At 34.3% G+C, this 13,002-nt stretch overlaps 1 protein-coding gene across 1 annotated transcript in view; it reads right to left on the bottom strand.

The window, feature by feature from the left end:
• The window catches only part of LOC129217151 (uncharacterized), a 50,028-nt gene that overhangs the window by 12,867 nt on the left and 24,159 nt on the right, over positions 1-13,002 (bottom strand). The window contains exons 7-8 of the mRNA XM_054851415.1: positions 10,939-11,054; positions 3,746-3,919 (exon numbers count right to left, since the gene is read on the bottom strand). Coding sequence (XP_054707390.1) covers positions 3,746-3,919; positions 10,939-11,054 — 290 coding nt within the window. The remainder of the gene's footprint in view (positions 1-3,745; positions 3,920-10,938; positions 11,055-13,002) is intronic.

The raw sequence follows: 13,002 nt of genomic DNA on the forward strand, positions 1-13,002 counted from the left end.
CTTCTTCCATCATACCCAGTTTATACCACTCTTTTAATGTTTCATCATATTTTGCGTACAAGTTCTTTGAATTCAATCCATTGGTCTTTTTTTCTAATCTTCTTTTTGCTAAGTCTTTATTCGAGGGCAACGGAACGTGTTCTTCTTTCCAGGGCAAAGCAACTTCATTACGCCCTTCTGCATTGACTGTCACAGAATTCAAAAAATTCATCTTCGTCAAAAAAATCTTCTTCTTTTCTCTTCCGTTGAGTTGAATCTGCTATTCCAATTACATCTAAATTCCATAAATCTTCAATGGAAGCTTCTTCAGTAAATAATAATGTAACAGTCATGGCGAAATTTTCATTACTGCTAAAAAAGGGTAATTTTCCCATCAATGTCCAGCCTAAATAATTTTCAGTTGCGAGAAGACCGTTAGAAAGTTTTACTTGTTCGCCAGTAAAAATATTACTTGCAGCGATATCAGCTCCTAACAGTATCTCAATCTGACCTGCTGGAGCATCAGTATCAGTAATCTCAATGTTTAGATTTCTAATCTCTTTCATCCATGAACCTTTCTTCACAGAACTAACATTACCACATGTTATTGGCTGATCTATATCAATACTTCAAAACTTCCAGTATATCTTCCATTTAAATTTCCTAGTTCAACATCATAAAGTAAGTGTTTCCTTTCATTTGTTTTGTACCCCTCATACAAAGAATGCAGGATTGTTTCTTGTCCCAAAGCAACACAGCCTAATTTTAAAGCGGTCTGTTTCAGAATGTAAGAACGTTCCGACCCTGAGTCGATTAGTGCTCTGAGAGACATACATGAAGAGGAACCTTTAACGTTCATCTTTAAAGTTTGTAAAAGTACATTAAGACGCTTAGCGAGACTTGTCATAGCAGACGAACTTCGGTCCCTGTCACTTTCATTACAAACAGCTTCTCTGTGTTCAACTTTCTTTTCAGTTAACATTTTGCACATCAAGGGAACATGGCGTTTACTTCAAACAATACATTTCAGCTTCGCTTTGCATCTTTTAGAATTATGCCCAATTTTTAAACACGAAAAACATGCCTGTTTAGTTTTCAAAATCTTTTGTCTTTCATCTAATGGCATATTCTGAGCCTGAAAGCAGTCACAACTATTATGCATTTTAGCGCAAAAAATGCAAACATTTTTTTTCTCGTTTTGTATCAGTAGTTCTGACGCAGTTGTGAATTCTTCATTCCTCAAATATTTGTTATTTTTATTCTTCATGTCCTTTTTTCCAAACCCAAAATCATCCATTGCCATAGAAATTCGTTGTTCTGCTTCAACTTCATTTTTTAAGAACGTCATTAATTTCTCCAAACGGCCAGTAGGCATAGGATAGGTATCAACATTTCTTCTATATGTTCTCAAAATGTCTTCTGATAAGCTACTTTCTACAAGTGAATATAATAAAGGAGCACATTTTTCAGAAGTAACGCCTAAAGATTCGAGTGCCCTCATAGCGGACTCTGGCTTATCATAAGCAGCATGAATTGGCAAAGGATTGGCAACATTTTTAATGACTAATTTCAACAGTTCTCGAATATAGACTTCAACCAACATATCTTCTTGGCCAAATCGATCCTTTAAAGCTGCAATTACTTTTGAGTAATTAAGACCGGTTGGCGGAAAACTCAGAACAATTTCTCTAACTTTTGTTCCTTCTTCAGTTGATTGAATCAAATATTGAAATTTGTCTTCAGGAGCCAAACTTGGATCCTCGTGAATTTTAGAAAACTGACTCCAAAAACCAAGCCAATCAATAATCTCGCCACTGAACTTCTTAAGTTCTAGCAAAGGCAACTTAAATCTTCTTTTCTTTAGACCGGATATAGAATCTTCATCATCAGCAATGTTATTCACTTGTTTTGTCTTTAAAAGAAGATTAAGTTTCTTATATTTTGCAGAATATTCATCACTGTACGACTTTCAATTTCAAAATTACCTTCTGTAAATTTTTCATCTTCAAGCATTATATTGAAAATTTCTTCATATAAGGCAACTAATTCATCATACCTTTCACTAAGAAGTTCGAATTCTGCCAACATTTCGCAATTATCTGCATTACTAATGCCCTCAATTTTTAAAGACGCATCAATACTATTGCATAAACGGGTAAATGCAGATCTAATCACTTTACGCTTTTGTATTAAACAAGCCATGATTAAAGCAAAAGTATTCAATGCAATTCTTAGCAAATAATTTTCTTCAAAAATATACCTGTTCTCTTCACTTTCTGTCAAATATCAATACTATGAGTACCGTACAATTTGCTTTTCCAAATACAAGCCCTGTCACGGACACCAAATGTTGCATTCTCATGCCTTATTGAAATTATACTAAAAACCTGTAGCTATACTTAAAAATACTTGCAAAAGACTAGACTCCATAGTTATATGATTAACTGGATAATAATTTTATTTGCTCTTTGAACATTGCAAACTCTGCTCTCGAAATCATCCGAACAAGCAATTTAAACCAAAGTTATTGTTGCCTTGACAACAGGGATGCCGACACACGCGACTCAAACATAACTTTATATAAACTTGCAAGGCTTAACATTCACTGATGTTAAAAATTAAGGGAAATTAAAAAAAGGGAAAAAAAGCTTCGGTTAATTTTCAAAGTTTAATATCTGTCGGACGTTTTATTTAATGTTATTTTCAATGGATGTTTGAAGTTTTTCAATACAAAATGGCTTATGAAAATGTATTGGGTATATTAGAGTTTTTCAGATCTATTTATGGTATTATTTTTTTTTTATACGTCCGTGGGTACAAAGGCACCTGTCAGTGGGGTGAACGGAGCGTTGTACCCACGGACAAAAAAGATGGTTTTTAAGATTTTTTTTTTTTTTTGCAGTTTTAAGCTTTGAGATTTTCACCTGAAAAAAATTGCCAAATTAGATGATAAACTGTAGATTTTGTCAGAACATTTTGCTGTTCGATCATCCATTCACAGAGACCAGCAAAAATAGAAAAGTAAATTTTATCCGTGGATACAGCAGCTCCCCTATCGCTACACAGGCTCCGGTATCGGAGTGGTATAAGTAACAACAACAACGTTAATATATAAAACGCTACATCCCCCCCTTCTGGACCAAAAGCTCCTAAACGTTGTTTTTTTACCAAACTGTTGTTGTTGTTACTTATGACACGAGGGAACCCGAGCCCGAGTAGCAATGCTACTCGATTTTAATGCAGAAGGTTTAGTGCTTCCGTTTTAAATGAACGCCTATTTTTAGGCGGAAGTCCGATATGGCTCAGACAACACGATAGATGGCAGCACCATCCACGGACAGTTCGATAATTTGGAACCAGACCAGAAGGCGAATAATTTTCTGGTCTAGCACCCCCAGAGGTATCTTTTCACTTGGAGGACATTGTGACCACGAGCATATTTAACGTCGTCCAGTCACCATCAATGACGACGGTGGATCTTCGATCAGCGACGTTTGAACCCGAGACCCTCCGGTCACAAAGTTCGATGCCTTATCGATCAGGTCACCACGGCCTCTTTACAAAACTAAACTTTCCTACAGTTTTTTTTTTTTTTTTTTTTTTTTTTTTTTTTTTTTGTAGATTTTACTAACTACAATAAATCATATGCAATTCTTAAGCTTAGTTTACATAAGAAGGAGTTTGAGAATAAAACTCTCTTGCAGCAAAGTTTCCAGTTACAGCAAACTATTTTCAATGATGCAACCAAGTGTTTGTTACTCTTTACCTTCCGCAAAGCCATAGTAATGGATGTTCTGCCTCCTAAACTGTGTCCTACTAGACAAGCTTTCCGAATACCATGATCGTCGAGAAATTCATCCAAATCATCAGCCAAAACATCAAAATCCATTTCATCTGTCCAAGGACTTTCACCATGATTTCTAAGGTCAACAGCATAAACCTGAAGTTTTGTAAAATATAGCATCTAATAATTGAATAGAGTTTAATGCTGAAAATTCATTGCAGTTAATGAAAAATACTTTTGTTAATATAGTATTTTTAATCATTCCTCGCAGTTTTTTCTCTTTTAGGGACCTTTTGCTCCAGTTTTCCTAGTACAGAGGCGTAGCGAGAAGTTTTTCATTCGGGGTTGAGTTAACAAATACATACCTTATAACCCGAAAACACATTCATAAATCGCAGCCCGGCAACAGAAATTCGATTATTATATAAATAAAGTCGATTCTTGGGAACATGAACGAGGAGCCGGAGGAGTCCACCTCCACCATCGTCCAGGAAAATTACCCGCACACGAAGCCGAGGATAAAGTGGAATAAAAAGAGCAATGGGTGCAGTTCGATGATCAAGTGAAACTAATAAACAATCGTGATTGCTTAAAAAACGTAGCAATTATTTGTTTAAAATCGAAATTGAATGCTCTTTCTTCCCAAAATACTCCTTCAAAGTTAGTTTACATTACTAGTGACTGGCCGCACATGAACGAAATAATCAGTAGTGACACATTACTAGCACTTCATAGAGACATTTTCGTTTACACTAGTATACACTTATAGTATATATATTAGGGCTTCCCAAAAAACTCGGAAGTCGATTTGTCAAGTCGCACACCCTCTTCTATTTTTCCTTTTAGGTCAAAACAAAAAAAGTTTAAAAAAAATTCATATAATAATTTTAACAACAGCAACCCGTGCCGACTAGCGCTTGAATGTGTAAACCGGTACTATGTATTATGTCGAATCAAAAAAAAAAAAAAAAGAAAGAAAGTTTGAAATTTCATGTTTATAATACGTTGCCTCTACAGCCCCACATGGAGCACAAAAATATTTATCCAAATAAAAAAGAAATTAGATGTCTAGTAGGGGAACTAAAATTTGCAGTTTTCTTCAAAAGATTGATTTTTTTTCTATATTTGTTTAATAAAATGTAAGGTAAATCTTAAGAAGTTATCAAACGGAAAAATATAAACAGTAAATCGATAATTAGCATTAATTAGAAATTTTGCTTTCTTGCATTATTTAAGTCTCCACCTGGTACTCAAACTATGGATTTTTTGAATTTTAGGTTACATTTTTAATTTTAAATGTATTATTTTTTTTGTTCCATTTTTTTATTTTTTAAAAATTTGTTTTGTTATTTGAAAATGTTGATTTAGAAATGTGTTCGCTAATAATTTTTAAACTTGATATTTCTTTTATGTGACGGCACCAGTAACAAACAAGGGTCCAGTAACAGACAGTCGTAAGTTTGGTTTTAAAAAATAAGACTTTTAGGTGGGTTGAACTGATGTTGCTGTGGCCAATGAATACGGTGCAATCATCTAATGTAATCAGAGTTAATTTCATGAGTCAGTTGGTATTTACAAGGTAGTAGTGGAAGGTTATGATTAGCTACCACGAGGTTAGCTGGTGTTTCATGCTGCAGCTAGCTGTTTACGTTAAGAAGGTGAGTGTTTTCACTCATCATTCTAATATGCACAAGTATACACTTTTAGTATATACATTTAACATACACTATTGTTTTGGAGCACACAAACTAATCAATAAACATAACATCGAAAACTGATTTGTGTGCAGTGCAGTAATTGAGAAAGAACCAGTTGAAAGTAGTATTGCTTAAACACTTAATTTTCTCCAAAATTGCTATTTTTTTAGTACGCTTTTATTAGCTTCACCTGTATGTATGTATGTATCTTGTAACGGAATCTTGCAGCTCAAATTTCGCCCACTTCCTGCGATCGGATTCTTTAGAAATTTGGCACGCGACCTCAGACCCGATCACAATACAATATTCTATAATCAAATTAATTAATTAATTAACTCTTTTACTTGTTAGTTTCCTCCAATTTTAATCAATATTTTGGCATAAATCCAACAATGTGAAAAAGGAGAAATTTAAAAAAATACATTAAAAAAGGCTCGCAAAAACTATTTAAAAATACCTACAAAAAATTTAATTTTTCTGCATCAGACATAATTTGTTCCAATATTCCAAGGTAATTAGAAGATGAAATATAATTGTTTTTAACTAATTTCATGCCAAGATTTAGGTAAGCCTTCAATTGGAAATTCATTGCTGATCAGACCATTGTTGAACAAAACTTTTATTCAAATGCATCTCAAATTTTCAAAGTAATGTAGATATGATTTCCGCACACATACATCGATATTTTTTCATAAAACAAGTTAAACTAAAAATAAAATAAAATAATAGTTTTAAAAACTAAAAAAACACGCTTTCGTAGCAAAATGAACTAAAAAGTGAGAAATAATCTTCGGATGATAGTAGTTGACCAATCACTTAATTTTAATGCAATACAAAAAAGCGTGGGGGGGGGGGGCTTCTTATCAGTTGTCTTGAATTTCTTCCATTTGTTGTCCATGCAAAAATGTAAATAGACAGCACCCCACGCTTTTTTGTATTACGTTAAAATTAAGTGATTGGTCAACTACTATCATCCAAAGATTATTTTTCACTTTTAGTTCATTTTGCTACGAAAGTGTGTTTATTTAGTTTTTTAAACTATTATTTAATTTTATTTTCCTTCAGCTGTTTCATTCGTGTTACTAGGGTGCATTTTGAACCAAGCATAATATACATATACTTTTGATGTTTCGTGGGGATGCTATGATCCCCTTTTTTCGCTGCACCTCTGAGTGAATCATTCACAGGGATAATTGAATCAAAACTTTTTTTAACACACATGTACACCCTAAGTAGGTTACGTGATATGATCCGATATGAATGATAGACATCCGATGTCTTTTCATCCATAAGCTCATTACTTTTTGCATTGAAAAAGGCGTTCCCTGTAACACCGAAACACACGTCCGCAGTAATCTGCAATTTGTGCCTTTTTTGACGTTGTTATTTTTTACTTAATTACGAAATTATTTTGTGCTGAATTAGCGTATATTTAATTTCCATTTATAGAGACCAGTAATTGAACACTCCACTGGTCTAGTTTTCATCATTGGAAAGATCACTCATTCCCATTGTAATGAATTTTGAAAAATATTGGATTGTTTAAGTGGTTTCACAGCTTATTTTGCTGCTGCAGCAGTAATTTTGTAAAAAGTGAAAGATGCACTCGTCCAATTTTGTAAAAATTATATTCAAATAAAATAAAGAACCGAACTTCAAAAAACAAAGAGGAACTGAAAAGTAAAAAAAATTTTGAAAAAAAAAAAAAAAAAAAAATAGAACCGACTTCAAAATTGCTCTAAAAAGTGAAAAATAATTTTATTCTTTAAACACCATCGATAATGCTTTTAAACATAATTTTTGAAGTTGGCGCAAAAACAAAACCTAAAATCCAGTGTAACCATGCTTCGTTCATATTTTTTTTTTTTTCAGAAAAGCATCCAAAGTTACGAACGAAACATTTATATCGCTATTCAAATATGCTGTCATCAATGCATAATGTATGTGATAGTGAAGAAACTGGTCCTGGTTAAATTTATAGTTGTATTTGAGTTATGACTGTGAATGATTTTATTTATCGTTTTTGCGCCAACTTCAAAAATTATGTTTAAAAGTATTATCGATGGTGTTTAAAGAATAAAATTATTTTTCACTTTTTAGAGCAATTTTGAAGTCGGTTCTATTTTTTTTCAAAATTCTTTTATTTCATTCTTTTTAGTGTAAATGTAAGTATTTCAGAAATAATAAGAAGTTACCATCACGAAACTTCACATTTTTTTCTTAAAAATGCTCCATAAAAAATAAAAATAAAAAAATAAAAAAAAAAAACTATTGACACGCGTTAAACTTTAAGCGATTGGCACTAAAAACTTATCTTGGTTCCTCTCTGGAAATCATGTGTAGTTAATTTAATTATAGCCATTTAAGTATTATGTTTTTCCTAACTAATTTACATTCCACAGCATCTAAGTTGCTCATGATGCAATCCTGTATTTTCTTATTACTTAGCCCCGATCATCTGTTATCGGCATAGGTGATAACGATAAAAATACTACAGAGTAGTTGAGCCAAACCTAATGGTAGCATTGTGAAGGCTGAGCAGATCCTAATCACTGCATCACCTCGCTTCCAGGTTAGGTTTACCCCTACTATGGAGCAATAGCACTGAAGAAAGGAAGATTTTGATAATTCACATAGGGTTACTATAAATCAGCAGGGTTACTAAAATAAAATTATTTACTCCAAAAATGAGACGACAGCGCCAGATTCCCCATTATCGAAGTATCCCTTGAAGAAATTTGATGCTTGCTTCAGAGAAGCCTTCATTCAAAATTATCATTACAATTACTATTAATGTTACTGTTATATGGCACCAAACTTTTATAACAATGAATTTCATTTTGTCGCGTAGATGAAGCTAGCGAAGACAATGTGAAAGCCAAATGAAGCGAATACTCGTTAGTCTCAACTCGAGATCTTTATTCAGAACCACGAATAAACGTTACATCTCCTTATATACAACTTGAGAAAGTGCTGGAACTTTCCAGACTTGGAAAGATACAGAAATTAATAGAAGATTCGAGAAAATACGGGAAACAGTAGAAACGAAATTTTAGTAAAATTCACTTTGTCCTAGTCGAGATTTGAACCCGGGTCGCTTGTGTGGGAGGCAAGAATTCTACCACTGAGCCACCGTTATCCACGGATGAATAGTGCGAACTTCGCTACAATATCATTTTAATCATTTAATAGGGAAATTGCATAAAATTTACTGTTTTTTGCCCATAACTTTTTTTCTAAAGAACAAATATGGTCAAACAAAGTAATGGGACCTAAGTTGAGCCATCCCCTATCCATTAAAAAAAGAATCATCAAAATCGGTTCACTAGGTGAGACGCTAAGAGTGGACAAACAAAAAAAAAACATACATACGGTATGAATTGATAACCGCCTCCTTTTTGAAGTTGGTTAAAAACTAATGGATCATACTTACATACGATTTTTTACCCAAACGTATAAATCAAATTTATTTTACAATTCCTGCACAAAAATCAACTAAACTAAACACCGAATTATAAATTAAACACTGATTTTTATTACCATACGATGAATTATTTTAATACCTAACTAATTATATACGATCTCTTAATTTTTAATAACCTTTTGAAGTCGGGGCCTCCTGTAAACTTAACGTAACTGACAACCCACCTGAGTTGAACACTAATTTAACTAAACGCGAAATTAGTCTTTGAATCTATCCTCTCCCTCGATTTCTCCAGGATCCCTTATACCCGGACTTGAAGACCATTAGACGACAGGGAGAAGTATACTGTTTCAAACAGAAAAAGAATTTTCCTAATCTGTACAGGCGTCTTCTAGCAATCGGGGAGAATAGTGCATAAAAAAATTCCAGTTAAGTCTGTAAATTAATATTACCCTAACTGTAAATTAAGCTGATGCGTCATGAAATATTAATTCTAGAATACTATTCAAACTTCAGAAATCGGATGCCAGTTACGATATATTTATTAAGGAACATAAATTTAATCTTCGGAGGGAGCGGCGGGGGGATCTTTGTCTTAAATTCCCCTTGAATTTAACACTAAAAATATTTCAAAACTGAAATATATATATATAAAAAAATAAAATTTGATGACTAAATGAAGTTTTTTATTAGCAAAAAAAAAAAATTATAATAAATGAATTAATTCAGCTATTTTCGTAGCAAAATGCATTTAATTTACTGATTTGCTACATGAGTAAGAAATACATTAGTAAGACAAAATTAAAATTAGCAAGCGGGGCGCCGTGAAAATCAAACCCCGATGCGAGAGAATTGTACACGTATTGTTCAAAACAAGATACCTCCGTGGAAAAAATGCACCGTTCACGCCAAAACCACGTGACCCCCTGTGACGTATCGCGCAGTGACGAAAGCTGGTCTACGTAGCCACAACGTGTGAAATTTAAAGTTTCTTAGATTTCTCCGGGACCCCTCAACAGATCCAGACAAAATTAACATGGGACCATCTGGGAAGCATACCCTTCCAAACAAAAAAAGAATTTTTCAAATCGGTCCAGTATTCTTGAAGTAATACGAAAACGCACATAAAAAGCCGCAAGCCGAAATCATAACCTCCTTTTTTGAAATCGGTTAAAAATAAAAGTCATGCTTTCTTCTCTGAGTGACATATAAATATGACAGTATGAAATTTTAGAATAGAGAACAACTAAAAGTCTGGTTCTATGCAGGGTCTAGCCCGTGGGCCGGTCCCCCCCCCTTCCTCCCAAACCCCCTTGCACCCTCAAACCTGTTCACCCTCACCTTCTTTTTTTTTTACAACCTTGAGCCTGTGTTCTGTCGATCTGCGTCGTTTGGGAGTCAAGATTGGCACCCTGTTGGGTGACCCAGTCCACCCCTGTTTCTATGCTACACATTGATGTAGGAATCCATGATGCTACATAAATCTTGTCTCCTTGATGATACATGATATTGAATTTTCCATAAATTGGATGCTTTGGGACGCATGGGCGTTTGGATTACGAAAACTCTGGTCAATAAGAAATTTTTGTAGTAGTTAATAAGAATGACATTGTCTCATAAAAACATATAACTAATCATGTTGGCAAGTCCGTAAACGTTTCCAAAAGCAAACATTAGTGTGTTCATAACCAATATTTTGTTCTAATAGATGCGTTTGGATGACGAAAGTTTGGATTAGTAAGATTCGGTAGTAGTAATTGATTAGAGATTACCTTGCCTCATAAGCAAACTTATCATATTGGCAAATCCGAAAACTTTTTTTCAAAAACAAAAATTAGTGTGTTCATAGCCATTAATTGTTTCTAAAAAGTGGTTGCAAGCTTGTTTACAAAAAATGTCTTAATTTAGATGACACTCAACCCAAGATTTATATTTCGTTGTTTTCTTATAAGAAAACTTCACAGCCACAATAATTATGCGCGATTTTATGAAGTTAGTGTAAAAAATTGAATACTTAATTTTCTTCCAGTGTTTTTTGCAAGTTCTCCAACAACCTTGCTCCAGTTTGTGCGCGAGTACAACCTTCCGTGTAGAAGTATGATCGGTGGCAAGTTTTGCTCCGTGTCACCAGGGGGCAGTGTAACTTCGTAAGCCAGTTTCATTTTGATGCCTGAAAATTCATATAAAATTAAAACTGTGTATGAGGCAAAGGGAATTAAATGAACTTAAAAAGATTTAAGTAAAATCCGCGCAAAGTTCAAACCATAGATATGGTTTCTTTAAAATGCTTTTCTCAATCATGCTTTAAAGCAGCCTTTACCAGGGATACTAGCACCACCTCCTTCTCAGAACAGAGGAGAGTTTTTTTTTTACCATATCTCCAAATTAATACTTATGTCACATAGACGGGGACGGAAATGCAAAGACTGACGGGCTAGTAGTAGAATATGAAGCTGAGAAAAAAACACTTGGTTTTAGGATTTAACAGTAGAGAAAAGCGGAGATGAGCAGCAAAGTATGTAGAGATGACTTGTAATGAAGGTTTCGTTAAGGGAAGAACGTTCGATTTGCGAGAGAATTAGATTGAAGATGACTTTTTCCCCTCAATGTAATGTTGCAAATGTGTCATATTTTTCAAGATATTTGTCATTAATAAAAATTAAATAAACGAGCACTCATCGTAGGATGTAGTGTAACTAGATGCGCAACTCCATAGCGAAAGCCATTGGCCGCCAATGAACGTGTGAAACTTAAAACAGACGGGCAAAAGCGTTGCCTACGGGGATGCAACGCTGTTTGCATCCCATCAGGCTGCGGCAAAGATGTTTACGCGCAAGCCCTAAAACGGGCATGTACATTTCGGACATTTGCCCCTCTATACTAGAAGGGCTCGTTGCACATGAAACCGGTTTCTCATAGTGCATCTAGTTAATACTACATCTATGGCGCATATAGCCTATAATGATGCGACAGCAGATAGATCCCCTTAAACTGCCACTCAGAAGGAGCAACACATATTTGCTTTTCAATCGTTGCCCAAAACAAAACTAATAATATCTTTACTAATAGTAAAGCTGAAAGTCTGTCTCTGGATTTCTGGATGTCTGGATCTCTGTTACGCGCATAGCACCTAGACCGTTCGGTCGATTTTCAGGAAATTCGGTACAGAATTAGTTTGTAGCATAGGGGTGAGCAACTCCAAGCGATTTTTCAAAAATTCGCTTTATTTTCTTAGCAAATTAGCATAATATATTGGCGAGAACTTCTTCTTATTTGTAAATATACAGGCAAACCAAATGACCTTTTAATTTTCTACTACGGGCAAAGTCGTGCGGGTATCGGTAGTTAATGATAAAGTTAAAATTGCCAATGACGTTAACGAATCAATTTCAAGGCTGAACTTAAGCAATCACGCAACTGTGGATTTTAGGCTTTTGGAACTTTTCAAATGAGCTTTACTAAGATTTCATTAACTCAAGTATTCAATTCAAAAGTTTTTTTTATTTTTTGAGCTGGAGTTAGAAATAAAACAGGTGCTTTGGAAAACCAAGATATGGCTGGGTTAAGGTACCGTGATCGCTTGGCGAGGTTGGTAATAGGTGGGTTTGTCGTTAATTGTTTTATATTTTAATTGAAGTTTTAAAGTAATTAAGGGGCTTTTTTATCTTTATTTGGCAGATGTTTTAAAGTTTAAAAGAACTATCATTTTTATGACCCGATTGCTGAACCAAGTATAACCCAACAGTTGTGAACATCACATTGTACTGCAACTGCTGCTGAAGAAATGCTTGCGTCCATCAAATGAAATGTTCATAAATTGTATTTACACCAAACAGATTTGCCTAACTATGCTAATAAATATAATCAATAAGAACTTTGCTTGAAGAAAAAGGCAAGCTCAACTAAACATTTACGCTACATCGCTAGGCTGGGGCGGCAAATAGGGGGAGCGAGAAAGGGCAGTTGCACCACGAAATTTTTTGCACAGAATGATATGAAATGGGCAAATTCAGTTTACGTAAATTGCAAATCAGAAATCATATCGTAGCTCAGAGCAACACTAAGACATTTAATCCCAGAAATAACACTAAGATACCCTACTGTTGCTCTGAAGCGAC

Source organism: Uloborus diversus, chromosome 1 (assembly GCF_026930045.1).
Source record: "Uloborus diversus isolate 005 chromosome 1, Udiv.v.3.1, whole genome shotgun sequence".
Classification (NCBI taxonomy): domain Eukaryota; kingdom Metazoa; phylum Arthropoda; class Arachnida; order Araneae; family Uloboridae; genus Uloborus; species Uloborus diversus.